We start from the raw sequence: 27,943 nt of genomic DNA, 5'->3' as shown, positions 1-27,943 counted from the left end.
ATTTTGCACCCATTCTACTGACAGCGATGAAGAAGGTTGACAATGCCCAGTGCTGGTGACAATGTGGAGCAACAGGGACTCTCAGACACTGCTGTGGGAGTGTGAGTGGCCCCCACGGTGGAAAACACGTGTCTCATACCGAACCTCCAATTCAACCCTCCATCACACGCCCTGGAGAAACTCCCGTTCCCGTGGACCGAGGGACGTGAACACCAGTGATCCCAGCAGCACTGATGGGAATAGCCGGAACTGCGACAGCCAGAGCCAGGCAGGAGACAGAAGCCACCCCAGTTATTTTAAGGGAGAGATTTTAATATAGAGAATTGCTAACTAGGTATAAAGTTGTTAACTGGGTGACTAAAGGGTTATAAAAAGAACTCGAAGATATAATGAAGGTAGCGCTTGCAGGAAGCGTTTGCCGCCCCCAGGGCTGAGGGTAAAAAGAGAAGAGACTGAAATTATTAAAATATAGAAACAGAGGAGGAGCCCTGGGGAGTAAACTTCAGATATTTGAGAAGGGAGCTCTACTCAGCTGGGGCTCATGTCTGGCACAGAGGGTTCAGATGAGGCAGGAACTCAGCTTTAGGGAAGGAGGCTCCGGGCCATCCGGAGCTGGTGTCTCTGGCTCTGGGGACAGGGCCCACCCCCCACCCCCCTCCAGGGCCGGGCTCTAGAGCCTTGAGAAGGGAATCTGTGCAGTGAGATAAATAAGCACTTCTGGCTGGGTAGTGCTCCCTGGAGCTGGGGCCCACAGGCAGCTACAGAGAACAGAGATGAAAAAGTAAGCTTATTCTCTGTGCTCTAGCCCTGCAGTGTCTCTCCAGGCTCACCCTGCTTGCCGGCAAAGTCTAACAAAGTCCAACCCGGAGCGGCTGGTAACGCAGAGATGCGGTTTTCGGGGCCCCACCCCCAGCATCACAGAACAGGGTTTTTTTTTTTAAAGTATTTCTTTTTAGGGGCGCCTGGGGGATTTAAGCATCTGACTCTTGATTTCAGCTCAGCTCATGATCTTACGGGTCGTGGGTTTGAGCCCCACATGGAGCATGGAGCCTGCTTGGGATTCTCTCTCTCTCTCTCTCTCTCTCTCTCTCTCCCCTCTCTCTCTCTGCCCCTACCCCGCTCACACTCTATCTCTCTCAAAGAAATAAATACACTTAAAAAATTTTTTTTAAGTATTTATTTTCAGTTGTGGTAAAATATAACATAAAAGTTGCCATTTTAACCATTTTTCAGGGTGCAGCTCGGTGACATCAAGTATATTCACAGTGTTATGGCCCCGCCACCACCACCATCCAACCATAGAACTTTTCTCATCTTGCAAAACTGAAACCGTGGACCCTTTAAACAATAACTCCCCGCTGTCCCTTCCCTAAGCTCCTGGCAGCCAATCTTCTACTCCCTGCCTCTATGGATTGACTACGCAAGGTGCCTCATGCAAATGGGATCGTACAGTGTCCTTCTGTGACTGGCCCATTTCACTTAGCATCATGTCTTCAAGGTTCACCCATGTTGTAGCACGTGCCAGAATCTCTTTCCTTTTCAAGGCTGATGGATATTCCATTTTAAGTACATACCACATTTTGTTTATCCTCTCAGCTGTGGGATAGAGAAGTATTTTTTTTTTATATCATCAAACACTGTATTGTATTAAAATCCCAGGTTAGTCTGACTGTAAGCATTGTACATACAACACATCCCCCCCCTTTGCCTCTGTATATAACAGCTTTACTTTTCCAAAGCCAGAAAAACAATATTCTAACAACATGCAAGTCGATTCTCAAAAATAAAAAGTCCTACCGATCATTGGACCATCGTAACACAAGGCCTTTCACATTTTCTCCTGCCTTATTTTTAAAGTCTTTCTTATAGGCAGATAGAACTTGTCAAAGTTATGACTCCAGCACCGCATACGACAGAGCGTTCTGTCACAGCCCAAACCTCATTGTCTGAGGTTCCAGGACTGTTGCTGCCAATGCCGAGTGCGCAAAATGCCCTTTTCTTTAGCGTTTCTCTTTGCTTCTTTGAACATCTGGGTTGTATTCTTCAGGATCGTTTCGGTTGCACGTGAGGGCAGCCCTACTCAAGTCAGCTTAAGCAGAAACAAATCGGGTGTGCGTGGTGGAGGATGTGGTGGTGGAATTTCCTGGTTGTGTCACTGGAAAGAATGGAGGAGTAACTCACACAATCAGGGACTAAAAAGAGCCAGCGCCCTTCCTCTCTGTCCATCTGTCCTGTGGCCCTTCCTCTACCCCCCCCCCTTTTTTTCCTACTGAGGTCAAGTTTTCTTCACCTGGTAGGGAGAGCACATGGCCATTTGCAGCAGTCCCCCGCCTTGCAACCGCAGTGGAAAGAACATCCAGATAGCGATCCCAGAGAAGGACTGTGATTGGCTCTGTTGAGTCGCATGCCCTCCCGTTGGGCCAATCATGTTATTAGGGTGGTTATGAATCATTATTGGCCAGGCCTGGCCATAGGCCCATCCCGGTGGCTGGAGTGGTGACTGGACCTGTTGCTTTCAGAGGGAGGAATGTGAAGGCCCTCTGGGAAGACAGAAAACAACTATGGAGTCACTGTGGGGTGGGGGAGGGGGCACTAATTTTCGCCAGGGCAACACCAAACATCCTCTGCGTGGAGCTCTTCCTTTGTCTTGACAATCGCCTTGTGAGAAATGCCGAAGGGTAGGATTACTGCTTGCCAGAGGCCACGAATCCACTGGTGTTCACACCCGATATCTTATTTGTGCCTCGCCAAAAACCCTGATGAGCCACTGAAAAGGAACCAATGACACGGAGAAGTTGAGTGATGGGTTCAAGGACGCATAGCGGATGAGGGCAGAGAGGAACCCAGAGCCCTGGCTCCCCGACTCCCATTCCAGTGCTCTCTTCCAGCAACATCACAGTCAAAAGCTTGGACAAGCAGGGGGAGAGTTCAAGCCCGGCCTCAGGCCTGGCCAGTTAGTCAAGGGAGGGAGCTTCGCCGGCTGTCTGCCCCTCGGAGGAGCTGGGCCAACGCCTTGGAGGAGATGGAGGGGCAGCCCCGGCTTTCAGAGCCCGCTCGAGCTCTGATGGGGGACGTCCCTCTGCTGGACGTGGCATCGTCCCAGTGAGCACTCTTAGCACGCAGTTCCTCCAGGACCCTGTGAAGATGCCTCAGTGTGAGCAGCAGTCTCTGGTCCTGAACCTGCATCTCAGCCTAGGAGAGAGAATGAGGGTGAGGGGGCTGGGCAGTCCCCAGAAAGCCTGTTCCTGTCGCTGGCTCCCCGGACACAAACCCACAACCTCACAGGAGCCCTGTCCACCAAAGCCTCAGTTTCTTCATCTGCAAAGTGGAAGGCACTTGGTTCCCTTTCAAGGCTCTCAGGAGGACTGAATGCATTTGCCCGTGCTCTAAAATACAACGTGCTCAACTACCAAGCTCTGTGAGAACCTTCATCATCATCATGGTTAAAAAAAAAAATTTTTTTTTTAATGTTTATTTATTTTTGAGAGAGAGAGCATGAGTGGGGGAGGAGCAGAGAGAGAGAGGGAGGCACAGAATCGAAAGCAGGCTCCAGGCTCTGAGCTGTCAGCCCAGAGCCCGACGCGGGGCTCGAACTCACCAGCTGTGAGATCATGACCTGAGCGGAAGTCCGACGCTCAACCGCTCAACCGACTGAGCCACCCAGGCGCCCCAAATGTTATTCTTATTCACAGCCCCACTCTATGCCTTAATCCTTACTGCAACAAACAAAGCACTTTATAGGCATTAAAGTGAAAGCGACTTCGAGTTAAAACAAAGTAGAGTATACCTTGCAAGCAGGCGGGAGGAGCCCTTTGAAACAGCGATTCTCAACATAAGGTCCAGGGAAAGCTTGGGTCCCCAAAAACCCTTTCAGGGGTCAGGGAGGTCAAAACTACTTTCACTACAATCCTAAGACATGATTTGCCCTTTCCTTTTCATCTTCTTATGAACATAGAGTGGAGTTTTCCAGAAGGTACATGACACATGATATGGCATTTGATGGCAGGCATAAGCGGTAAGAGAATCCAGCAAATTTCTATTGTAATGAGCATACTATTGTTTGGGTTTTTAAGTTTAATTTAGTTTGAGAGAGAGAGAGAGAGAGAGAGAGCATGAGTGGGAAAGAGGCAGAGAGACAGAGGATCCCAAGCAGGCTCTGCACTCCCAGCGTGGAGCCCGAGGCGGGGGTTCGAACTCACGAACCCTGAGATCCTGACCTGAGCTGAAGTCGGTCGCCCAACCATCCGATCCACCCAGGTGCCCCTACGATCGTTTTTGTTTGTGTGTGCGTGCGTGTGTGTGTGTGTGTGTGTGTGTGTGTGTGTTTAATGCATTAAGTAAACACTTGGCATTTCTCAGTTTGGGCTTCTCATTCTATCAACACTGGTCAGCGTAACTCACGTGATAAGATGTTAAAACTTCACTTTTCTGACTGGGTAATTCTTACACATGATACAAAATTGCAAAGCCACAAAGGGGCATGTGGTGCCCCTCCACATCCTCCCACCCCATGCTGCACTTCAGTCTGCTCCCCCAAAAGGCACCCGGGGAATGGCGTCCCTACTGTCTGTCTGTCCGTCTGTCTGTCCCTCCAAGAGGTCTTATTAACATTACTTCTCCATTAGGGGAGTATTTTCTTGTCATGACAAATTACGTCACCAATGTGAATGGAAAGCCACCACAGGCGAGCAGCAGTGGTCCCAACAGAGTAGAGAGAAAACCACCTTCTGAGAACACGGGGGCTCCCCAGGGCCACCTCTTCCTTGATGTTGGGGAAAACCTGAGGTCTGTGTGTTTTGTTTTGTTTTGTTTTTAATTGTAGGGTTTTCCTGATACACGTTGTCATCCAATCCTTGGCACCAGCTTCAAGCACGGGCTCCTTAGAACGCAGTCAGGCACGCGGCGTGGCCGCAGTGTTAGGGGAGGTGGGAGACTCAGTGCCTTTGGACTTGGCCGGAAACCCTGAACAAACCGGCTTCAACAGGAGGCGGGGGTCCCACTCACCGAATGAGGGGTCCTGGGGGCTGGAGCTCTGCACTGAAAGCTCTTTCCTGCCTCTGAAATGAATGCCCCTTAGTCATCCGACTGATTTGCTTTGGCACAGTTCTCTCCCCTCTTTCAGGTCCCACCAGGTGTTTGGGGCTTCTGTGATCCCCATCACGTAAGGGCCACGGAAGGCGGGAGGGCCCTGAACTTTGTCTATGGTAGCGAGTGTTACCATTCTGTTCCCTCTGCCACGCCAAGTCACTGTCCAGGGCTGATCCCTCCCTGCTGGTCAAGTGAAGCCTCTTGGCTGGGCTCCAGGGGTGTCGTTATGGAGTTATGCGACTCCCTGTGATAGAAGACAAAATCGGCTTGACGGGGCAATTTACAAGACCGGGATCGGCAGGTGGAGACTCAAGGCTCCCATCTCTTGGCATCATGTGGAGTGAGGTGCTTGGGCCTGGGAGGCTTCCCCCAGCCCTGCCTTGTCTTTCCTCTTTATGTGGTGAGAGAGAGGTACCTTAGCAGGTGGAAATCGGACTTTGGGTTCAGGCACCAAGCCGACTCAGCGTGGGTGCCCGGGGTTCAGGGGAGCGTAGGGAAGGCCCCTGCCCAGCCTCTGGATCCCTGGGGACTGTGAGAAGCTGCAGCTCCCACTGATGGAGTCCCCCCCCCCCACACACACACACACCATGAGAAACCCTACTGGGTCAGCCCCTCCCACTGGGGTGAGGACAGAGTTGGGTCCCAGCTGGCCTGTTACCTGGCAACCGAGAAGATCATTTTTGGACGATCCCACCTGTCCCTCCCCTGACTAAAAAGCTGGGCTATTGGGATCCAAACCTTGGGTGCCTTCTGAGATTCCCTGAACCACTTCTTTCTCTCTCTTGGCCGGTGTCCTCATGAGCTCTGGGGCATCCCTGTGTTTTTGGACTTGGAGAAAACAGCACGAAGAGAGGCATACGGCCTGGCTTCCGGAGCAGCCAGCAAGGAACCAAGTAACGTAATCCATGGATTCAGGAGGGGTAATGCCCAGGGGGTGGACCTTTACCCACAGGAAACAGGAGACCGGAGTGAGCCGGGCAAGTACAGTTTCTCCTCCGTCCCCCTCCCCCAGGGTACAGATTCCCCTTTAACCCCTGCATCCTGCAGAGAACATTGCCGCCAGGAAAACCGACTGCGGAGAGAGCACTGGGCCTCTTGAGGTTCCTTCCGAAGTGGTGGCCTGCTTGGTGACACAGTGCATCGCCTCACATGGCATCGCCCTTCGCCACCACCCCCTCTTTCCCTCGTTCTCACCTCTCTAGGCTGCGCCTCCAAATATATCGTTCGTATCCCAATCCTTGTGCAGGTTTCTTCTCTCTAGAGGGCCCGGGCTAGGACAGTGGGTGTGCCCAACCTCCCCCTACCCCCCACCCCCGGGGCGAGGCTTGTGATAGCCAAGCAGACACTAAGGGAATTACACCTGCCTCCTTACCAAACTACGACAGTAACCCCAGCAATGTCGGTTCTATTGCCATCCCATTTTTATGGTAAGGAAATTGAGGTTTACAGGGGTCAAGTCACTTGCTGGAGGCCACACAGCAGCAGAGCTGGGCGCGCTCCCAGGACTCGGTGTAATTCTAAGGCCAGTCTGGCCAGCACTGCACCCAGAGCCTCCTCCTATGTAGGCCACGACCTACTTATCCCAGCACCTGAGACGGCGATTGTGTGCTTCATGGCTGGTATCAGAGGGGAACCTGCGGGGCCTATCCCCTGGTTCCAGGCTCTGCCCCCCCGACAAGGGGCCCTAGGAGGGGGGCCCAGGGAACCTAGGAAGATATGGGTGGAGTCGTCAGGTAAAAAGAAATGCGAGGTCTTACCAGCTCTTTTCTCAGCCACTCCAGGGTCTGCCCAAGACTTGGGGTTGGCTCTTCTGCTGTTTCCATCCCAGTGTCCTTGGAGGAGACCTTGATACTGACCCGGTGATGGGCCCGAGGGGCCTTTGATTTGTACAGTCTCCTACCTGCTTCAAGCAGGGAGCAGGGTCTGCCTCAGTCACTGAGGATGGAGTTAATGAGAGCAGGAAGTGGCTTACGTTGGAAAATGTGGCTTTTTTTTTTTTTTAAAGGGCTTCAGTGCTCTGAACGGTATAAGGAGGGAAGGAAGGAGACCACTGGGGTATGGGCACCTCAGTGCCCAGTGGTTCCGGAATCCAAGGTCTGACGCCAAGAGGATCATAGTGACTGTAAAGCTTTAAATAATGACAATTATTACTATATGATTAATGATTAATTAATAATTATGAGACTAGGTGGCTCTTTCTGAAGGCTGGGTTTGCTCTGAGTGCTTTATATATATCTGATCCCATTTGAGGCAGATAGAGCATCCGTGTCCCTAATCCCCTCCCTCCGTCCTCACCTCTCCACAGAGTCTCGATAAAGGGACATCTTCACTTTCCAGGTCCCCTTGCTCCTGGGGTGTCCTTGCCCCCATTTGTAGAAAAGGAGATCAAAGCGGAAATTTGCTGTTAGACTTCTAAGAAAACTTATCTTCCTGATAAAAGGAAAAATGTCAATGAAGCTCCTCCTTTACTCCTACTGTCTTCTCCTTCCTTCATCCTGGAATGTGGATGTGATGCCTGGAGCTACGAGAATTGTCTTGAAACCTAAGACAGAGACCAAAAAAATCGTGGAGACGTTAGAAACCACTGAGCCACAGAATCACCAACAGCATCTGCCTGTTATGTGAGATGATAAAGCCTCCTTTTTAATTGGGCAAACACAGGCCAACAGATACACCATTTATTCTTCACAACATACTGTGAAGTGGGTATACTTTAGTTGTTGCTTTCAACAAACACGTATTGACATTACTACGTGCCAAGCTCTGCTCTCGGCCTTGGGGATATGTCCCCGAATCAAATGTCCTGGAGGACATCATAGTGGATGGAGAAAACAGTGATCACATTGATATTATGAGGGAAATCCACAGGATCTATGCCTACACAGAGTTTAAAATAACGTATTCTGTCCACATGAACGAGGTACCCCAAACTAAGAATTAACATGGCGGTCCCAGATAAAGAGCAGAGGGGACCAGCAAAACTCATTTCCGGGGGACTTGCCCTGAAGCCAGGCTGCACAATCCGTCCACAAAGCTTCCCTCCAGAGGACTTCAGAATTCAGAATTACGAGACGCACAAGGAAACCATCAACCATAAGTGAGAGTCAGCAGACGCCATCGACAGCAGGGTTAGGCCCCTCTTTTCCGAGCAACTTCAAAGGAAGACAACAACAAAGTATTTTGCAAGGAATTAAATGCGTACAAGAAAGAATAAAAACATAAGGGAAAAGCACCTTTAAAAAGGCAGACTCGGGGCACCTGGGTGGCTCAGTTGGTTAAGTGTCCGACTCTTGATTTTGGCTCAGGTCATGAGCCAAATGAATAAACATGAAAAATAAATCAACATTTTTTTAAAAAGGCAGATTCAAAAAAGAACTAAATAGAATTTATAGAAGCAAAAATGAAAGCAAACGTGTATAAATGAAAGAAAAAAAGAGTGTACCTTTGGAGTAGTCCCAGAAGACAGAGCGAGGGTAGTGAGTACAGGACCTAGGGAGGCAGCCTGGGACTCCGTGGGAGGAAACTTCTGCACAGAATTCTGCCAAGCTGGCATTCAGTGGAGTGCCCAGGGCAGCCTGGATGCTGAGGGAAGGGGAGGAGCTCCACTGGCTTGGAGGCGGGACCTGGGGCTCCTTCCAAGCATGAGATGGACCAGACAGGAAAGGGTGGCCATTCAGGAAGCCAGGACACCTGGCTGGGGTACGTAACCCCAGCTCTTCCAAACTTTGTGTGTGAACTTGGACCTCATCCTTTGCATCTTAGGTATAATGAGATTCAAAGTAGTCACTAAACTGAGTTGTAAGAAATGTCACATTCCTTGTGCCCTGGGGTTTACAGCCTGAGATGCATTCCTGCCACATGCAGAACAGACTTTGGGTGCCATTTCTCCTGGTTCCGTGGTCACTCTTTAGAACCAGAGAGGGTCCAAGAAACTCTCGTCTGCCACGTTGGCCAGAAACCATTGCTTCCAGGCTGTGTGTCACATGACCCTGTAGTGCCCCCAGCCGGAGGCAGCCATCTACAGATGGGACAGGACGGGGTGGTTTGTGGGTCACGGTGTGAAAGGGGGTGGTGACCAAATGACCCAATCAGATCTTCTCTTTGAGAAGGTGAATTTGCAAAGACGCACAATCCAAAACTGAATTGTGTAACAAAGCTCTCCCAAACTCCATCCCTTCAAACAGCAGTCATTTATGTTCGCTCTTGGGTTTGTGGGTCGACTGGGACGGTCTGCGGATCTGCAGCCCCGAGCCCGCTTTGTGGAATCGCTGGGTTACTGGGCCATGTTTTCCTCTTGGCAATGGCAAAGGGTAAGAGGGCAAGTGGAACCATACAAAGCCTCTTAAAGCCTAGACTCGGGACTGCCACCGTTTTCTTTGCCACGTGCCACTGGACAAAGGGAATCACCTGGCCAAGCTCAAGGTTAAGACGCGGGGATGTGCACTCCACCTACGAAGAGATCCTGGCAAGCATGTGGAGTTAGGGAGGAGTGGAGAAGAGGGAGCGCCAATTCTAGACCAGGCAGGAAGTTAGTTCAGGAGGGGGGCCCTGGACCTTGGGGGGGCCCAGAGGGAAGGTGGCAAGCAGAAACCAGGAAGTGGCAGGAGCTGGAGGCGGAAAGAATTGCTGTGGCAGTGGCAGGAGACACAGAAAGAACCAGAGAGACGGTGATTTCGGAATGACGGTTGAAGGATAATCTAGGACCACCAACATTTATTGACCTTCTGCTCTAGACCAGGCATCACGCTAAGCCCTTGACATACAGAACTCCGTTTCATCCTCAAAATCTTATGGCCGCAGTTCCCAAACCATGTGCCAAGGCACCCCAAGGGACTGCAGAATACTCACGGAGGCACTGCGAAGTATTTTTAAACTTTGAGGGAGATACAAAAACCTCTAGTGGCTACTGGACAAGCTACTATTAAGGTGTTTGAACCTAAATGTTTAACATAGGTGTTTCTGTGAGCCTGGCACACTGTGAAGAAAATACTGAGCTTTGGGGCGCCTGGGTGGCTCAGTCGGTTAAGCGTCTGACTTCGGCTCTGGTCACGATCTCGCGGTTCGTGAGTTCGAACCCCGCATCAGGCTCTGGGACGCCAGCTCGGGGCCTGGAGCCTGCTTCGGATTCTGTGTCTCCCTCTGTCTGCCCCTCCCCTGTTCACGTTCTCTCTCTCTCTCTCAAGAATAAACAAACATTAAAAAAATGTTTTAAAAATTACTGAGATGCTAAGGGTGCTGTGAACTTCTGCCTATAAGGTCGGTACCATTGTTCTCTGCACTTCATAGTCGGTCATAGATAGATCCTATTATCAACCTCTTTTACCGATGAGGAAACTGAGGCTCCAAGTGGCATGGATTTTTCTAGGATCAACCAAGCAGGTGAACAACAGGGCTGGAATGAGAACCTCTCCTCCCTGACCTGCATGGGAGGATCTTGCTTGATGTTACAAAGTAGTGGCGGGGGGGGGGGGGGTCGTGCAGGGGCTCAAGCCAAGCCACGTTCTGTCCCCCTGGGCAGGCCCGGTGGCTTCTCTGCCCGACACAGTAGTGGTGTTGCTAGGAGCGCTTGGCACTTAGAATCTCATGCTCCGTCCTTGGCCTTTAGCACTGATGCCTCATCACCCTGGAAAGCCATTTCTCATGGTTAACTCATTTTGATGCATTTTCATTGATTTTTAATCCCACTCTCAAGATGCTGGCTCATAGCACATTTTACTTCACAGACGCAGCAAGGCTTGGCACACAGGGATAAGTCTGGTGGAGCCGGGAGGCCCGGAAAGGGAGAAGCTTAAATCCCGGGGGTGGGGGGGGGTGGGGGGTGGGGAAAGGTCCTCACCAAATAAAAAAGCCAGAATGGCCATCCATTCATCATCCATGGGCGGCTAATAACATGGCTTCCATGTGCCAAACGCTCCACTGGGTGCCGTGGGTATATAGTGGTGAGCAAGAAAGACCACGCACGTGACCTCCGGGGCTTATAAGGTCCATTAGCAATCAGATGGTTCGAAAATTGTTCTTTAGACTACAAGAATGGCATAGATATAGATGTAGATATAGATATAGATATAAATTAGGTATATAGATATAGAGGATATAGACATAGATATAGATACAGATATAGATATAAATGATATAGATATAGATATAGATATAGATATAGATATAGATATAGATATAGATATAGATATAGATAGACATTGAACGAATGAATGAATTTGCAGATGAAGAAACTGCTCCACCGGAAATGTGAACCGCCCATGCGAGTCAGCAACTATGGCAAAGCAGGGTGTCCCTCAATATCCCTTCTTCCGTTCACACATGGCAAAAGACTACATTCCCAGACTCCCTTGCAGGTGTAAATGTGGCCGCGTGACTCAATCCTGGCGGATGGGACAGGAATGGAACCGATGGGTGCAGTCTCTGGGCTGTGCCCTTAAGAAGAAGGCGGAGGAAGGTTCCTGCCCCCTCCCCTTGTCCTCCTTCTGCGGATTGGAGGATTGGACGTAGTGAGTAGTCGGAAGGGCTGGAGGTGGAGCAGCCATCTTGGACCACAAGGTAGGAGATGGCAGAGTGACAAGATAGAAGGAAGCTGGGTCTCTTGTGATTGGTGAAGCCACCAGCCAGCCTTGACTGCCAAGTGCACTTTATTTTTTTTTTCAACGTTTATTTATTTTTTGGGGGACAGAGAGAGACAGAGCATGAATGGGGGGGGGGCAGAGAGAGAGGGAGACACAGAATCGGAAACAGGCTCCAGGCTCCGAGCCATCAGCCCAGAGCCTGACGCGGGGCTCGAACTCACGGACCGCGAGATCGCGACCTGGCTGATGTCGGACGCTTAACCGACTGCGCCACCCAGGTGCCCCACTGCCAAGTGCACTTTAACATGAGAGAGAAATCAGGTCACGATTGTTTCGGGTCTCTTTAGTACAGGAGTTAAGCCAGTGTCCTATAAATACAGCAGCAGAAGCCGGGCCCTTGATTTCCCCTCCGTCACGTCCTTTCCACAATCTCCTCCCACCTATGTGTTTTATTTTCTCACACACGTTTTCTTGGCCATGACCTGATCTGCTCCTCTGTGAAGTTCGCAAGCACGTGCGAACATGCCAACCCCAGGGAGCACAAGAATGGAGTACAGCTGGCTTGGGGGGCCCGACACCCCCTCTCCTTCTGTGGCCGCGTGTCCCCTTCCAGCAGGCCCCCACTTGGGCCCAGACAAACAAGACCGGTAATCCATCACTTGTCTGCTGCCTGCGCCCTGTATCTCTGCATTCGTAGGTCCCGGAGCCCGGGCCCGGCACCCCGCGTCCTGTAGCAAATGCTCCCCGAGCCGTGTCCATATCCTCTCAACACCCACCTTCTCCGTATGTGTCCAGGCCTCCTACCGCAAAGCACGCCTGACCCTCTGCTTCGGAAACGTGCTTGACCTGTGCGGAGGACCTGTACGGACCGGAGCACGGGAACAGCCCTCCGCAACAAGCCGCGATCAGTGGGTAGAGACCTCCCTTCCCTCGGCGCTCGGGAATCCAGCTGGACTGAGCCTCAGCTGCCCACAGCGATCACAGCCTCGTCGATGCACCTGCAGTGTGTTAGAAGCCTTCCCTTCTCTCTCACTTTCCCATTCCATCTGCTGCGCCCCCTGGGACCACCTCCCGAATAAGCCCCTTGCCCTCAAAGTCCTGTCTCAGGTCTGCTTCTCAGGGAACTGAGGCCACAATACGTCCTATCCTCGGGTGCCCTGTACACATGGGTCCCGTGCATCTCTTTCTGAGCACACCTGTGCTGCCCTTGAGTGTCCTATGCGTGGTATACTAGTCCCTGGTACACAAGTGCCCCGTATACGTGTGCCTTACACACACCTGTCCCATATCCAGGCATCACAGTCCTACATCCCTACCTCCTAGGTCAGGGGAGTGTGGCCCCTGCCCCCAACGAGGTGGTGGAGACTCGAGTGAAGCAGAATGAGACAGGGGGAAGAAGGCCCCCTTGACTCCAGCTGGCCTTGGGGGCGACTCGGATGCAAGTTGCCTGGTTCTTCCGAGCCCCGGTTCCCTCTCCTGGTGAATAAGCTCCAGCTCTAAGCTGTCCTGGGACCAGGGAAGATGACCCAGCACGGGGACTGGTGGCACGCAGGAGGTGCTCCCTCAAAGCCCCCCCTCCTTTCTTCCTGGGCCCACCTTCTCCCGAGGGGTGCTTTAAATGCAGCTAACCCAGTGCCTCCAGCGCCCGGAGCCTGTGCTGCCCTGGGGAGAAGGACCCGTGGATGAGAGAAGACGAGGTCCCTGTCCTCACGGAGCTGCCAGGTGGAGGGGCTCGTTTTTGCAGAGCCTGGGGATAGGACTCTCCATTCCCCTTCTTTTTTTTTCTCTCCAGGGCAGGGAGAAATCACAGCACCCAGGTTTTTTACTCCCCAAGGCCGGGAGCTCCAGACTGACCAGGTGGAGAGGAAGGAAAAGAGGGCCGAGGTGGCTGAAGAGGTAGGGGTGTGTGTGTGTGTGTGTGTGTGTGTGTGCGCGCGCGCGCGCTCTCTCTCTCTCTCTCTCCAGGGCCTGATGCATACACGGCCGCCACCTCATTTCCTCCGGTCCCTGAACCGTGTCCCATTACCGTGATATCAGAGCCACTCCCTAAAAGCATCAGAGCTCCAGGAAAACCAGGTGAGCCAGGATGGTACCAGAGGGTAAATATAAAACGAGTGAGCCAACCCAAACACCAGAACTCAGCAAGATGCCCAGAGACGGACGAAAGTGAGTGCGGTAGGGCACAGTAGGATGTGGCTGGAACTTGAGGTCTATCTGAGGTCCCCAAATCAATCTGGAAGTCAGTGGTTCTGGTTGTACTTCTGCTAACCCTCAGTGTGGCCATAGGACAACCTTTTTCTCTTTGGCCACTCATGTATTTTCTTTCTTTTTTTTTTTTAATTTTTTTAAATGTTCATTTTTGAGAGACAGAGTGTTAGCGGGGGGGGGGGTGGCGTGGGGAGGGGGGCAGAGAGACAGGGAGACACAGAATCCGAAGCAGGCTCCAGGCTCCCAGTGGTCAGCACAGAGCCCGACGCGGGGCTTGAACTCTCGAACCGCGAGATCATGAACTGAGCCGAAGTCGGACGCCCAACCGACTGAGCCACCCAGGCGCCCCCACTCGTGTACTTTCTTCTCAATTTTTGCCTACTACCTCTACATTGACTTACTTATACTGTATATGTCTTTAAACTGACCATATTAGAGAGGAATGGTTCCTCTGACAGAAAATCCCAACTAATACTGTTTCCATAAGATAGGGCTTTATTTCTCTCACAAATAAAAGTTTGGGAAACTATTCCATGATCATCTGGGATCCAGATTCCTTCAATTTTGTTGCTTCTCCATCCTAATGTGCTTCACCTCATGGTGCAAGGTGGCTGCACAAGCTCCAGCTATCAGGTCTGCATCCTGGCAGCAGGAACAACAAAAGAAGAGAAGGAGGGCATATCCACTTCCTTTGAGAACACTTAATACATGGAGTGCCTGTCCTGTGTGGCTCAGTCAGTTAAGGGTCTGACTCTTGATTTTGGCTCAGGTTGTGAGATCAAGGCTGGCATCAGGCTCTGCTCTGGGCGTGGAGCCTGCTTAAGATTCTCTCCCTTTCTCTCTCTCTCTCTCTCTCTCTCTCTCTCTCTCCCTCTCTCTGCCTCTCCCCCTTGACCCCTCCCCCACTCGCACATGTGCGCGCTCTCTCTCTCTCAACCCCTGCCCACCCCCCACAATACATTTTGCCCACACACTACCTCCTCTGATAGTCTAATGGCTTAGTGTCCATTTGGTCACATCTAACTGCAAGGGAGGCTGGGAAATGGAATCCTTATTCAAAGAGCACTGTGCCAGGTAGTAATCAAGGGTCTTATCCCAGTGGGAGAAAGGGAGAGTAAATATTAGAGGAAACCAGCACACTACGTTGCCCCAACTTTTATAGAGACTCATATTTTCTTCTGTTTCACTCTAAGCTACATTATCCACAATATCTCTGGTTTCATGAACTAGTTATATATTTTCTAAAACACATTAAAATAAATACCTAGACACACACACACACACACGCACACACACGCACACACACACACACACACAGATATCTGTGTATAGATATAGATACACTCTAGAGGTGCGAGACTGTTACCATCCCTGGTGATCTGTGCCTGTTGGTATTCATACCCTTATGTAGACCCCTCCCCTCGACTCTGGACTAGACTGTCACCTGCACTAAAAGCAACAGAATACAGCAGAAGTGACAGTGTGCCTGTTTCAAGCCTCAGCTTTAAGAAGCTACAACAGCTTCTTCTTTCGTCCCCGGGGAGAGTCGGGGGCCATTATCAAATCTCTGACCACCTTGAGACCGCCATTGTGTGAGGAAGCCCAAGCTAATTATCTAGCGACCACGTGGAAGAGAACAGAACAATCCAGCTGACAGCTGACAGTGAGAACCAAGTCCCACATACGTGGTGATGTCTGAGTGTTTCCGGCCACCTCCCAGCTGTCTGGACCACTCCAGCTGACGCAGAATTGAGCTGTCCCTGCTGAGCCCAGCCCAAAACTGAGCAAATAGATGGTGGTTTTCTTTTAAGCTGTTAAGTTTTGGGATGGTTTGTTATGCAGCAATACATAACTAAAACACATTTATCTATAGAACACCTAAAATCATGTTATGCATCATTGCTCTTTTGGAAAATTCTGGATTAAGTGATGCTCTAATGTTCTAGAAGAGCGCACACTCTCTCTCAGACTCAGATATCACCAGATAGATGCACAAACAGGAAATTGATCGGAGATTGTGGCATGCCAACACGACCACAATAATCTCCCAAAGGGTCTCTGTTTCTCTCTTGTCCCACCTGGGAGTAGCTGAAGAGAGAACGTTTTTAAAATGCAGATCTGATCACAGCACTCTCCTCCTTACCACTCACGGCAGTGTGCAGAAGGGGTCTCCTCAGGTCTGACTACACACTCAGATTCCACAGATGACCACGAGCCACACTTGACGTTGACCTACTCTGAAGGATACAGGACAGGAACCTTAGCTTGCTAGCGAGGCACTCGAAGAATGCTAGCACCAGGCACTTCTGTCAGTGGGGGCCTCATGGGAGCCAACACCTTTGCACCTGCCGGATGATACGAGTCACCGTCCTCAGGAAGCCCAAAGTACGATTTGCCACCAAGTAGTTATCATTCCTTTCAGTCCAGATGTAGTTTACCAATCTCTCTTCCTGTTTTTATTTAAACTATTATTTAAACAATTTTTTTAACGTTTAGTTTATTTTTCAGACAGAGAGAGACAGAGCATGAACGGGGGAGGGGCAGAGAGAGAGGGAGACACAGAATCTGAAACAGGCTCCAGGCTCTGAGCTGTCAGCACACAGCCCGACGCGGGGCTCGAACTCACAGATGGTGAGCCAAGTCAGACGCTCAACCAACTGAGCCACCCAGGAGCCCCTTAAATTATTTTTTTAGAACAATTGTAGATTTATAGAAAAACTGGGAAGGTAGTATAGAGAGTTCCCATATATCTGGTGCCCAGTTTCCCCCACTATTAACGTCTCACATTAGTACAGGACGCTGGTTACAATGAATGAACCAATACATTATTAGTAGCTAATGTCCATACTTACTCAGAGTTCCTTAGTGTTCACCGGTGTCCTTTTTCTGGCCAGGACACCACACGACATGTCTCTTTAGGCTCCTCTTGGCTGTGACAGTTCCTCAGGCTTTCCTTGTTTTGGATGACCTTGACAGTCCTGAGAAGTGGTCAGGCATTCTGCAGAATGTGCCTCAACTGGGATTTGTCTGATGTTTATCTCATAAGTAGACTGGGGTTGTGGGTCTGGGGAGGAAGAACACTGAGGTAAAGTGCCATTCCCATGACATCGTTTCAAGGGTACATGCTATCAACACAACTGGCTGATGTTGACCTTGATCACGCGGCTGAGGTAGTCAGTGGGTCATGCTTCTCCCCTGTAAACTTACCCCCTCTCCCCACCGTACTCCCTGAAAAGTCACTATGCTCAGCTTACACTTCACTGGGGAGTTCTGTTCCCCCTCCTTGGGGATGAAGTATCTATACATTTGGAATTCTGTGTGGGAGATGGATCTCTCCTCCCCTCCCCCTTTTTGTTTTCGTTGGTCATACTTCAGGTTTATAATCCAGTACTGCCTTATTTTATTTGTTCAAAATTGTCCAGCTTTTGAAAGCTCTTTCAGCTGCTCCCTGTATCCTTTGACACACCCCATCGATGTGTGTGTGTGTGTGTGTGTGTGTGTTTATGTATTGCGTGTTTTTTGTATTGAAGGACTTCCTTACTTCCTGGCACTCTAACGCACCCCATGCTCATCTTGCGTATGTCCTGTTCCAGTCCCAGAATCAGCTGTCTCTCCCTGGTTCCTTATGTTGGTGAACGGTATTGGAGACCAAATCTGGGGACCACATGTGCTCACTGCTGTGCGCTATCACTGTCTAGGCACCTGTTTACCTACCTGGGTGCATACACATATTTATAAGCATTTCTACATGTAATCTTCTGCATCTAAGTTAAGCTAAACAGGAATTCCTCCTGATAGCTCCAATTCTAATCAATTACCACATGGATCGTTCCAGCCTCTTCCTCAGGGGTCATTTTTATCACAGCAATGTTGCCTAGTAACATAGTGGACATATGTTTATCTGTTTCCAAGGAAACAGAGCTAGATAGTTAACCAAAGGTCAAATTCTCCTGCAAAAGAGGAAAAGGTTTTGTTAACCCTTTACTCACACGGATCAGTGGCTCTCACTGCTTGGAGGGTGAGAACAAGCTTTGGCCTGCGAGTGAGCGAGCGGGCGAGCGAGCGGGCGCTGCAGTGACCTGGCTTGTTGACGGTCCAGAGTAGATAAATGCTATGGAGAAAAATTCAGAGTTAAGGAGTAAAGGGAGCTGGGACACTGCTAGTTTTTTAAATGTTTATTTATTTTATTTCTATTAAACAAATTTTTTTAAAATGTTTGTTTATTTTTGAGACAGAGAGAGACAGAGCATGAACGGGGGAGGGGCAGAGAGAGAGGGAGACACAGAATCCGAAGCAGGCTCCGGGCTCCGAGCCGTCAGCACAGAGCCCGACGCGGGGCTCGAACTCACAGTCCGTGAGATCATGACCTGAGCCGAAGTCGGATGCTTAACTGACCGAGCCACCCAGGCGCCCCTATTTATTTCTTTTAGAGAGAGTGGGGAGAGGGGGAGAGATGGGGTGGGAGGGGGAATCCCAAGCAGGCTCCACACTCAGCATGGAGCCCAATGCGGGGCTCGATCCCACGACCCAGACCCTGGGATCATGACCTAGGCTGAAATCAAGAGTCAGATGCTCAAGCGACTGAGCCACCCAGGCGTCCCGGCACTGCTAGTTTTAAAAGGATGGTCTGGGCAGGTGTCTCTGAGAAGGTGACATCTGACCAAAGACTTGAAAGACGTGGGGGAGTGAGCTCTGGGGATGTCAGGCAGCAGAGTGTCCTGGGGAAGAAGGAATGGTAAAGGCAAAGGCTCTGATGCAGGACTGTGCATGACCGCGGGAGGGGACCATGGGTGTTTTATAGGGAGGTCTTTATGGGGAGGTCCGACACCACAGCTGGCTTCCCCTCAAAGTCCCGAATGAGAGGCCAGGCCTGTGAGGTCAGGGAGACACTGAACCCTCTTCATTCCTGAGGTCCCACCCAGGTCTCCACCACACCAGCCTCAAAGGCCCAGGCACCCAGCTTCCAGGGCGGCCTCTGCAGTCCTGGCTGGCTATGGACCGCACGGGCCTTTGGAGCAGGACAGGTCAGGCTCTCCCATGAGGTGGCCGTGGCGCCAGGACAGGGTAACCTATCTGCCGGTCCTTCTAGGTGGCGGCCCCCAGCTGATCTTCTGGAAGCTCCTACAGCCTGCATTTTTATCCTGCATTTTTAGGATCCCACCCACAGGTAAACGCTGAGGCTCACAGAGGTGAGAGGTCCTAGCTGAGAACAGGCAAGTGAGCTGGCCTCAGTCTTCCTGGGGACCCATGATCTTCAGACGGAACTCGGGTCTTGTCCCCAGCCTCCAGGAACCGAGAGTGTCACTTTCACTTTTGTGCTCTGGGCACCTCACTCGATCCCACTTGAACCCGATTCCCCTTTAATCTGGGCCCTGTAAAGGAAAGAAACACTGAGAGCCTCACCCGTGTTTCATCCACGCACACTGTGCTGGGCTCTGGGGGAATCGGGGGGAATCAGACAGGGGCCCCGACCTCCAGGAGCGGCCAGTCTGATGAGGGAGGCTGGCACAGAGAGGACATAACTCTTTTTTTTTTTTTTTTTAATATTATTTTTGAGAGAGACAGAGCACAAGCGGGGGAAAGGCAGAGAGAGAGGGAGACACAGAATCCGAAGCAGCCTCCAGGCTCGGAGCTGTCAGCACAGAGCCCGACGCGGGGCTCGAACTCACAAACCGCGAGATCATGACCTGAGCCGAAGCCTGACGCTTAACCGACTGAGCCATCCAGGAGGGAATAACTCCTACGAGATCAGGCAAAGCGCCAGTCCAGCTGGAGGGTCCCGAGGTAGGCTTCCCAGGGGAGGAGGCACTACAGCTGGGCCTTGGAGGGTGACGGTGTGTGTGGCCCTTGGTAATTCCCCAAGAGAACACCTACCTTGGACTGTGCACCCCGCTGTCCCACAGAGAAAGAACAGGGAAAGGGGAGGCGGGAGGTTCGTCGGAAGCTTCCTTTCAGCCTTCAGGTGGCGCCCTTGAGCCACGGAGCCGCACGCGCCTGGGAAGACTGTCCCGACCTGAGGACCCAGGAGAGGACCCGGGTCCCACCCGGGGGCTGTGCGTGTGGGAGGGGGGCGGGGGCGGAGGGAGCAAAGGGGCTCCGCGAGGTAGGGGCTCCCCGGCGTGGGCGTGGGCGGGGGCGGGGGAGTGGGGGGAGAGGCAGGCGGCGGGGGAGGGGTCTCCCCCAGCACCCACCCCCGCGCCCCGCCCCTGCACCCGTCCCCGCGGGCTCCAAGCTTCGATTCCCCGAGCCCGGGCGCCGGCGGAACAGATAAGCCCTCCGGGGACAGGGAGGGGGCTGGAGCCTGGTCCCCCGTCGGCCCGACACCCAGCCTGCTACCCGCCTCCCGGTCCCTCCCCGCGCTAACTCTCCGGGCGCCCGCGCCGGCCGCGGGCGGAGCTGGATCGGCGGCTCTCCGAGCTCCCCGGCCCCCGCCCCTGCCCCTCCCTCCCCGGAGCCTCCAGCGGCCGCCGCCGTAGAGCCCCGCGCGGCGCGAGCAGGTACGTGCGCCTCGGCAGCGGCTCCGGGCCGGGCCGGGCCGGGGAGGGGGCGGGAGCCGGGGAGGGCGAGGCGGTGGCAGCCGGGCCCGCGCCCGCGCCCGCCTGGGCTGCGCCGCAGCGGAGACACCGGCGGGCGGGCGCCGGGGCGGGGAGGCGGGCGGGCGCGCGGGGAGGACGCGCCCCTGCCCTGGCCCGCCGGCCGCCGGTGCCCGCGCCTCCCGCGTGCGGAGCCGGGGAGGGAGGCCCCGGCGCAGGTACGCACGCGGCCCGGGGACGGCGCGGGGGAGGCCGAGGGCCCCGGGCGCGGAGGGCCGGCCAGGGAGAGCTAGCCTGACCTCGCGGCCCGGCCGAAGGACACGCGGCGAGGGGGACCCGGGCGCGCGCCGGTCGGCGCGGAGCCCGGGCTCCCCGGGCCGCCGGGCCGCCCTGCTACCGGCGCCGCCCGGCCCGGTCCGGCCTGGCCCGGCCCGGCCCGGCCCGGCCGCGTTTGTGGTCAAGGGCAGGAGCAGGGGGTGTGAGCTTCGGGCAGGCGGGCGCGCGGTGCGGCGGGCAGCCGGGGTGCTGGGGCTTTCTGCGTGGAACTTTGGGTATAACGGCGTGGACCTGCGTGTGCGTATGTGCGCGTCCCGAGGCTTTGTGTACAACTCGTGCGTGTGTGTATCGATTGGGTTTTGTGAAGCTTTACCCACGGCCGCTGTGCGTCTGTCTCCCCGAGCGTTGGTGCGGGCGGGTGGGTGGGGTGCCGGCCCCTGGGCGGGTCTTGGGGGGAGCCGTCCTGGGGGTACTTAACTGTGTGTGCGTAACCAGCTCTACCCCTTCCTGGGGTGTGAGTACCAGTGTGGTCTGCGGGATCTGGGGGTCACCCTGCGTGGCTTCCCACGTCTGTGGGTGCTGCCCGTGGAAAAGGTCCCTGGGGTTGCGGATGTGGCGCCGGGGTGCGTCTTTCAGATCGTGTTGGACTGCAGAGAAAATTGGAGGGTAACTGGTACCGTTGGGGGAGCCGTGAACACTGGGCCCCCACATCTTTGCCAGTTTGTTTCTGCTTGTGTTTGGGGTGACTGGGCGTGCCCTTGTATAACTGGTGGGTATCTCTGAATCCGTGTGTGGGAGACGTCACAAACCTGGGTGACAGGACGCCTCCTTTTTCTCTGCCCTTGTCCCGACGCTGGTGTCCTCTAAGAAAAAGTTTTGGGTTCCTGCTGGGTGAAAGAAAGCCCTGCTCCCAGAATTTGGGTGCCCTGAGTTTCCTTGGGCTATGGAAGCATCGGCATGCTGGTCTGGGAGGGGAGTTCTTGGGCCACTCCAGGAGCTGAGTTCTGTGTAAGGTGTTAAAGATCTGGGTGTGTGGTGGTGGTGGGGGGGGGTTGGGGCGGGGAAGGGACACATCTGGACACCCACTGGGCAGGAGGGGTCACCGCCAGTCCCTGTTCGCGGTGGCAGTCAGGAAAATGGTTTTAGTGCCAAGCGTAAAAAAGCCAGCTAGCACGCCACACCTCTTCTGTCCGTTTACTGGAAAGTGGGAGCAGTCTGGGGCAGAGCCTGGCTCTGAGTAGGTACCCTGCTACCCCGGGTTGGGGTTGGGGGAGGGATTGTCTGCCTGGGAAGGTTGCTGCGCCATTCCTGAGGGCTGGCTGTGTTCCAAGCCAGGGGGGCTGGGCGGGACCCAGGCGGGATTCAGACACATCCCTGCCCTCAAGCTGCTCCCCGTGGCCTTAAACACTGGGGCAGAGTCGAGTCTACGAGTGGGGGCTGGAAGAGCCAGGGACGCAGGGCGGAACGGTGCCACCGGGACAGGAGAGTTGGGGTTCCCAGGTTTGTAGGTGATCAGAATTCTTAGGGAAGCCGTGTTCAACCTCTGGCCCTCAACATGCCTGCCAGGGGATCGTGGCTGTGGTTTGCAAAACGGAGACAGTAATTTCTGCTCACGGGGCTGGTGAAGGTTGCAGGAGACACTCCTGAGTGAAGTGCCTGCTTTGGGGCGTGTAGGTGCTCAGTAAAGGTTTGTTAAATTGGAACTCAGGAGAGAGGGACGCGGTGGTAGGAATGGGTTGTAAGCGGAAACTGGCTTTGTACTCAGATGAAAGGCCCTGTGTGTGCCGAGAGGAGGGATCTACTGCAAAGTCCACGGTGGAAGGAAGATCAGAAAGATCGAAAAACGTGCCTTCCTGCACTGAGGCTCTTTTTCATTCATTCATTCACTCTATTCACTTCATTTGCTCATATTCTCTCTCTCTCTCTCTCTCTCTCTCTCTCTCTCACACACACACACACACACACACACACACACACACACATGGAACCACAGAGCACTGGAGAATAAACTGAGGCATGGGAATGCAGAGAAACATCTAGAATCATGTGTATACGTGTGTGTAGATGCACCAGGGCGTGTGAGCCACCCTATACCGCGGGGTCTCCATACAGCGTGGAGACCCGGGTCTGTGTGCCTGGGGCCCTGGGTGTCCGTGTGTCCAGGGAACAGAGTAGTTCCGCTGTGGGACCAGGAGTTCTGTCTGCTGCGTGGGGCAGGGGGCTGAGGTAGGACCTGGAGGGGGACAGGCTCTGGACCTGCCCGAGAGGATGCGTCATCCACTCCGGCTGAGTGTGGCTGTCGGGGAACGAGGGCCTGGGGGGGGGGGTTCCAGATTCTTCCCTTATTGCGAGAGAAGCCGGGAACCCAAAGTTTAAAGTGTAAAATCATTTGCTTTTTCTATACTGGCAACTACTTCAAAAACAAATGAACAGACCAGAAACAAGAAAAAAGCAAAACCTCTATGAGCCAAAAATGGTCCGAGAGCTGGTCCCAGCTGGCCTCTAAGGCACCCTCTCTAGAATGCCCTCATCCCCTCTCACTGCCGGGGGATTTCCCACTCACTCTCTGAGGTCTGGCTCAAATGCCACCAAGCCTTAGAAGCTTCTCTGACTTTCTCCTCTTTGTCTGTACGTCATCTTCCTCCTCTCCACCCCTCCCCCCTGCCCCCCAGCCATTCTCATTTCACGACAGCCGTGTCCCTTAGTTGAACTGGCTGGGGCCTTGCATTATTTTGCGAAATCCTCACCTCGACCTCGGAGGGAGGCGGTTTGCTTATTCCCATTTAACAGGTGAGAACATTGAGTCTGAACAGGTCACATCGCTTGCCCGAGTTCAAGGGGCGAAGCTGGGATTTGAGCCTGATCGCCACCATCTGAATGATAGTGATAGCTTCCTGCTCATACTTACTGTTTTGAGAAGTTTACAGGGATTATCTCAAGCCCTGCATCAGTCCCATTGAGTAGGGAGTAGTAGTGTATTATCACTTACTAGGGAAACTGAGGCCCAGAGAGGGTAAGTAAATTGCCCAAAGCCACCTGCCAGCCAGTGGGGGACAAGGTCCCGGGCTGGACTGGATGGCACCACTCGGTCACTGTCTAAGACCCCACCCCCATCTGTCTGGCAGGCTCCCCCGGGGACTGTGCCCGGACCGCCCTCACATTGCTCGTGGCGCCAGCAGGCTCTTGGTCGAGGTCTGCTAAATTCAACTGACTTTTTCTTTTCTCTTCCAGCTGCCAAGGGGCCAAGGGATGAGCGGGGGCCCTCCTTCCCAATGGCATCTCCCCCCAGCCTGGAACTGAAGACACTGCACAATGGCCCCCAGATCCCAAGGAGACCAGCCCCTCTGGGCCCGGTGGGCCCACCCAGGGAGGGTGTGGAGAATGCCTGCTTCTCCTCAGAGGAGCGTGAGACCCATTTCCAGAACCCTGGGGACACCAGACTGGGCAGCTCCCCCAGCCCCCCTGGGGGCGTCCCCTCACGCCCCCGATCCCAGCGGGACGATCTATCCCTGCGTTCAGAAGAGGGGCCAGGCCTGGAGCCCGTGAGCCGCCCGGTGGATTATGGCTTTGTTTCTGCTCTGGTTTTCCTGGTGAGTGGGATCCTCCTGGTGGTGACTGCGTACGCCATCCCCCGTGAGGCCCGCGTCAACCCTGACACGGTGACAGCGCGGGAGATGGAACGACTCGAGATGTACTATGCCCGCCTGGGCTCCCACCTGGACAAGTGCATCATCGCGGGCCTGGGGCTGCTCACAGTGGGTGGCATCCTCTTGTCAGTGCTGCTGATGGTCTCCCTGTGCAAGGGCGAGCTGTACCGCCGGCCCACCTTCGTCCCTGGCAGGGGCTCCAGGAAGACCTATGGCTCCATTAACCTGCGCATGAGACAGCTCAATGGGGACGGGGGCCAGGCTCTGGTGGAGAACGAAGTTGTCCAGGTCTCAGAGACCAGCCACACCCTCCAGGGGTCTTAAGTAAGAGCTCACCCTGTCTGGCTGCTTCAGCTTCAGGGCTACAAGGCCCCCGAGAGCCTGGGGTTGCAGACTGAGCTCCACGGAGGGTCCTGCGGAAGCAGTCTTGGGTGCTGTGGGGGGGGAGTCTGGGGCCGGACCCAGGCTGCACATGTGAGAGCAGCGCCCCCCCCCCCCCCCGCCCGATGTGTTTGTAGCTTGAGGTTTTGCATAAGGTTTGTTTGGAGGATGGCTTCTGCTGCTAAAAATACAAAAGTTTGGAAACCGCTGCCCTGGGAGGATGAGGTTTCTTGGCATTTCCAAGGATCGAGAGCCCTTTGAAAGGCTGTCCATCCTGTTTCTCATGCCTTGGGGAATTCCTGGAGCTCTGCTGTCCTCATCAGCCAAGTGCGGGTGCTGGGCGACCTCGGAGGGACCCCCCCCCCTTTCAGCCCTGACCATCTGTTGGGAGCTGGCTTCCCGAGGAGAGGAGAAATCAACACCGAGGCGACCATCCCCTCTCCAGGCCTCAGTCCCCCTGACTGTGAATTGAGAGGGTTGGGCTGCATGATCCCTGGGGCCCCTCCAGTTCTGCCCTCGGAATGGGAGCCCAGTAGATACAGGAAAGGAGGGTGTCTGGCTGCTGCTCGCCAATCTCCGCCATTTTCTGGCCCGGCTTGGGTGGCCGCCGCTGTCCGACATCTAGCCGCTCGCGTGGTCCCAAATCCCCTGGTTAGGCTGGGTTGAAGTCCAAAGTTTGCTACAGCCCGATTTTGGTCTGGGGATCGAATTACCTGCAGCGACCAGATCGTCGCACACATTTTACAAAGTCCAGTGCACCCCTGGACAAGAGCGGTCTTTCATACAAGAAAGGGTGAGAGGCCTTTGTTGTATTTCCGTGGACAGGATGTGGGCTTCTGTCACCTCCCACTTCTCAATGTTACGTCTCTGGCCCCGGACCTTATCCTGGGAGCAGAAAAAAAAAAATTTTTTTTAGTGCTGAATTTGTAACCTCCCTTCTTCCCCTTAGCGGTAAAGTGAGCCCCAGTGTATTGGGGGAGAAATCAGGCATGTTCTGGTGGCCTAGCTCTAGCTGCAGTGACCACTGTTTGTTCCGTTTTTCTCGTGGGGTGTTTGCAGAGTCCCTCCAGACTCTAAACTACTGATGAGGAAAGGAAGTGAGCTCTAGGGGGCGGGGAGATACAGGTGCTTGAGGCCGGGGTGGTCCGGGAGGCATCACCCAGTGTGACCGGCCCTAGAGGGCTTTGAGAGGACACGCCTTCTAGGTCATTGACGTGAAGACTCTAAAGGGGTCATTTCCATGAGCCCCCTGACCCCAGGCAGGTCCTACCCACTCCATCTCAGTTGGCTACGTGGGCCCTGGATCCCAACTGTCTCTTGGGGGTGGGAGGGTGTGGTGGGAATGGGGTCTGTAGGCTAGAGCAGCCCTGATTAGCCGTAACCTGAGCCTTCAGTCCCGGGAGCCGAACATCTGGGAAATGTAACAGCACAGCTTCTACGACAGATCAAATACCTGCTCCCGCTGGCAGGTTTTGCCAGGAGCAGAGGGCTGGGGGAGGACTGGAGGCGACAAGGGCTGTTCAGCTTGGCCCGCTGGGCTCTTGTTCCTGGTGTCGAAGGGGTGTGGTTTGAAAAGAACAAAGCCTCTAGCTGGTGAAAGATTCACAAGTCAGGGCTTCCCTGATGTGTCAATTTCCACTCCCCCTCCCCCCCCACCTCCCCCCCCCCCCCCCGGCCGCCCCACCTCGTTCCAAGGAAGAAGTGAATGCTCTCTGTAAACTACAGTCAAGTTGGACATCCCAAAGGATGGGTTAAGGCCTTTCAAATCCATAGTGATAATAATAAAAATACTGGTCCAAGCCGTATAGATTACTGGGATAGTGGGGGGCTCATTTGAGTCTCACCTGTTGAGTGGAGGCATCTGGGACCCTCAGTTCCTATCAGTGTAAATGCAGTGAATTGATTTAGGGGCTAAATCTGTTGGAAGATCATATCCTGGGAATCTCAGGTTTTCTCCAAGCCAGAGACGCCTGCTTTGCATCCTAATGCAGAAACTCCTTTAGAAAATGTGTATAAATGGATCGAGGCCGTCATTACCTTGTCAGTGACTTAAGAAAACTGGAGAGCCAAAACCATTTCCCCAAGAGTGCGGCTCACAGCTGCCAGCCGGTGGGTCAGAAACAGGTTTAGGAAGGAATCGGGGAGACACGTGGCGCAGGGTGCCGAGAACCTTCTTTGCAGGCTTTGTTGGGGGGTGGCTGTGCAGCGGTCCCAGGGAACCCCGTGGTCCCTGGGATGTGCCTCACTTCTAGGAGCTGCCTTTCCCGCCTGACATGCCACCAGGGCCCCCAAACCTTGCTTCCCTAGTGTGTTGGTTATCCACTTCGGAGTTGGGAAGCCCTGGGTCTGAATCCAGGCTCTGCTATTCACTGGCTGTGTGACCTTGGGCCAGCCACTCCACGTCTCTGAGTATTGTGTTATCTGTGAAGGGGGAGAGGCAGGAGGTCCAGTCACTAAGATCACTCCTTCCCCACCTCAGTTGGGGGTAAGTAGATTAGGCCTAAGACCTTGGGGCTGCCCTTCTGCCCGCCGCCTCTCACACCTCTCATCCTACCCCTGAGCACATCTGGTTGGTTCTGTGTTTGGAATCTGCCCGTGCCCGCCCCTTGGCCGCAATTACCTGGTCCACACTGCTCATCGGTATTCCGATTTCTCTCCGGTCCGCCCTCTGCCCCCAGCTCATCTTCCACACTGCGGCCAGACAGATTTAATTGGGTCAGGTCATTCGTCGGCTCAGAACTCTCCTATGCTTCCCTCTCATTCTGGGCAAAAGCCAAAAGTCTCCCTCTGGTCAGGTGTACTGTCCAGGCCCCTCACTTGCCCCAGGCACCTTCTGAGGCCCAGAGTCAACGTTTTATATGTAATTTTTTTTTAAAGGATGGCCCCTGAAATTGCATAGATTCAGGTCTCCCCAGATGTGTGTCCCTTCCCCACAGTGGCCCATGAAATCCTATCGCAGTCTGGCCCCTGTGCCTCTCTGGCCTTATTTCTCACACCTTGCCTCTTTGCTCACTCCAGCCACACTCGCCTCCTTGTGCTGTTCCTCAAGCCTGAAAGCCACACTCCCACCTCAGGGCCTTTGCACTTGCTGCTTCTTCTACCAGGAAGGCATTTCACCTTAATACATGCAAGGCCCACTTGCTCGCCTCCTTAGGGGCTTTATTCAAATACCCCCTTGTCAGCGAGTCCTTTGCTGATGCCGATGTAAAATCGCACCCTTTCAGGGACGCCT

At 53.7% G+C, this 27,943-nt stretch overlaps 2 protein-coding genes across 10 annotated transcripts; one reads left to right on the top strand and one right to left on the bottom strand.

Moving 5' to 3' along the window:
- Positions 1 to 1,154: 1,154 nt before the first annotated feature.
- Positions 1,155 to 27,943, bottom strand: CA3H20orf202 (chromosome A3 C20orf202 homolog). Of its 5 annotated transcripts, none has more exons than XR_006595281.1 (8): positions 24,400 to 24,537; positions 19,060 to 19,246; positions 17,864 to 17,985; positions 16,727 to 16,938; positions 7,384 to 7,630; positions 6,846 to 6,920; positions 2,291 to 3,192; positions 1,156 to 2,155 (listed from the first exon to the last, which is right to left on the bottom strand). XR_006595281.1 is itself a non-coding variant. In XM_045053787.1 (7 exons), exons 5-7 carry the CDS (start codon positions 7,456 to 7,458, stop codon positions 2,959 to 2,961), a joined length of 384 nt encoding a protein of 127 aa, XP_044909722.1. In that variant the 5' UTR covers positions 7,459 to 7,630; positions 16,727 to 16,938; positions 17,864 to 17,985; positions 19,060 to 19,246; positions 24,400 to 24,537; the 3' UTR covers positions 1,155 to 2,958. The 5 variants fall into 5 exon arrangements, 2 of the variants coding, with proteins under 2 accessions (XP_044909722.1, XP_044909723.1); XR_002741019.2 differs by lacking the exons at positions 1,156 to 2,155; positions 6,846 to 6,920 and adding exons at positions 24,667 to 25,596; positions 26,165 to 26,366 and having other exon boundaries at positions 3,068 to 3,192; positions 24,400 to 24,555; XM_045053787.1 differs by having other exon boundaries at positions 1,155 to 3,192.
- TMEM74B (transmembrane protein 74B) lies at positions 19,494 to 24,919 on the top strand. Of its 5 annotated transcripts, none has more exons than XM_019826723.2 (2): positions 19,494 to 19,658; positions 23,915 to 24,919. In XM_019826723.2, the coding sequence occupies exon 2, from the start codon at positions 23,956 to 23,958 to the stop codon at positions 24,652 to 24,654; it is 699 nt and encodes a 232-aa protein (XP_019682282.1). In that variant the 5' UTR covers positions 19,494 to 19,658; positions 23,915 to 23,955; the 3' UTR covers positions 24,655 to 24,919. The 5 variants fall into 5 exon arrangements, with proteins under 5 accessions (XP_019682282.1, XP_023107141.1, XP_023107140.1 ...); XM_023251373.2 differs by lacking the exon at positions 19,494 to 19,658 and adding an exon at positions 20,066 to 20,371; XM_023251372.2 differs by lacking the exon at positions 19,494 to 19,658 and adding an exon at positions 20,493 to 20,625.

This window comes from Felis catus, chromosome A3 (genome assembly GCF_018350175.1).
Source record: "Felis catus isolate Fca126 chromosome A3, F.catus_Fca126_mat1.0, whole genome shotgun sequence".
Classification (NCBI taxonomy): domain Eukaryota; kingdom Metazoa; phylum Chordata; class Mammalia; order Carnivora; family Felidae; genus Felis; species Felis catus.
Note: the sequence above shows the minus strand (reverse complement) of the source record. Positions and strands in the feature narration are given on the sequence as shown.

What these genes read in the sequence shown, in the direction of transcription:
- CA3H20orf202 (XM_045053787.1), bottom strand. Translation starts at nt 7,458, where the DNA reads ATGGGGGCAAGGACACCCCAGGAGCAAGGGGACCTGGAAAGTGAAGAT. An exon ending in TATCGAGACTCTGTGGAGAG is followed by an intron (nt 6,921 to 7,383) that starts GTGAGGACGGAG and finishes GTCTCCTCCAAG; the next exon opens with GACACTGGGATGGAAACAGC. An exon ending in AGTGGCTGAGAAAAGAGCTG is followed by an intron (nt 3,193 to 6,845) that starts GTAAGACCTCGC and finishes TCTCTCTCCTAG; the next exon opens with GCTGAGATGCAGGTTCAGGA.
- TMEM74B (XM_019826723.2), top strand. Translation starts at nt 23,956, where the DNA reads ATGGCATCTCCCCCCAGCCTGGAACTGAAGACACTGCACAATGGCCCC.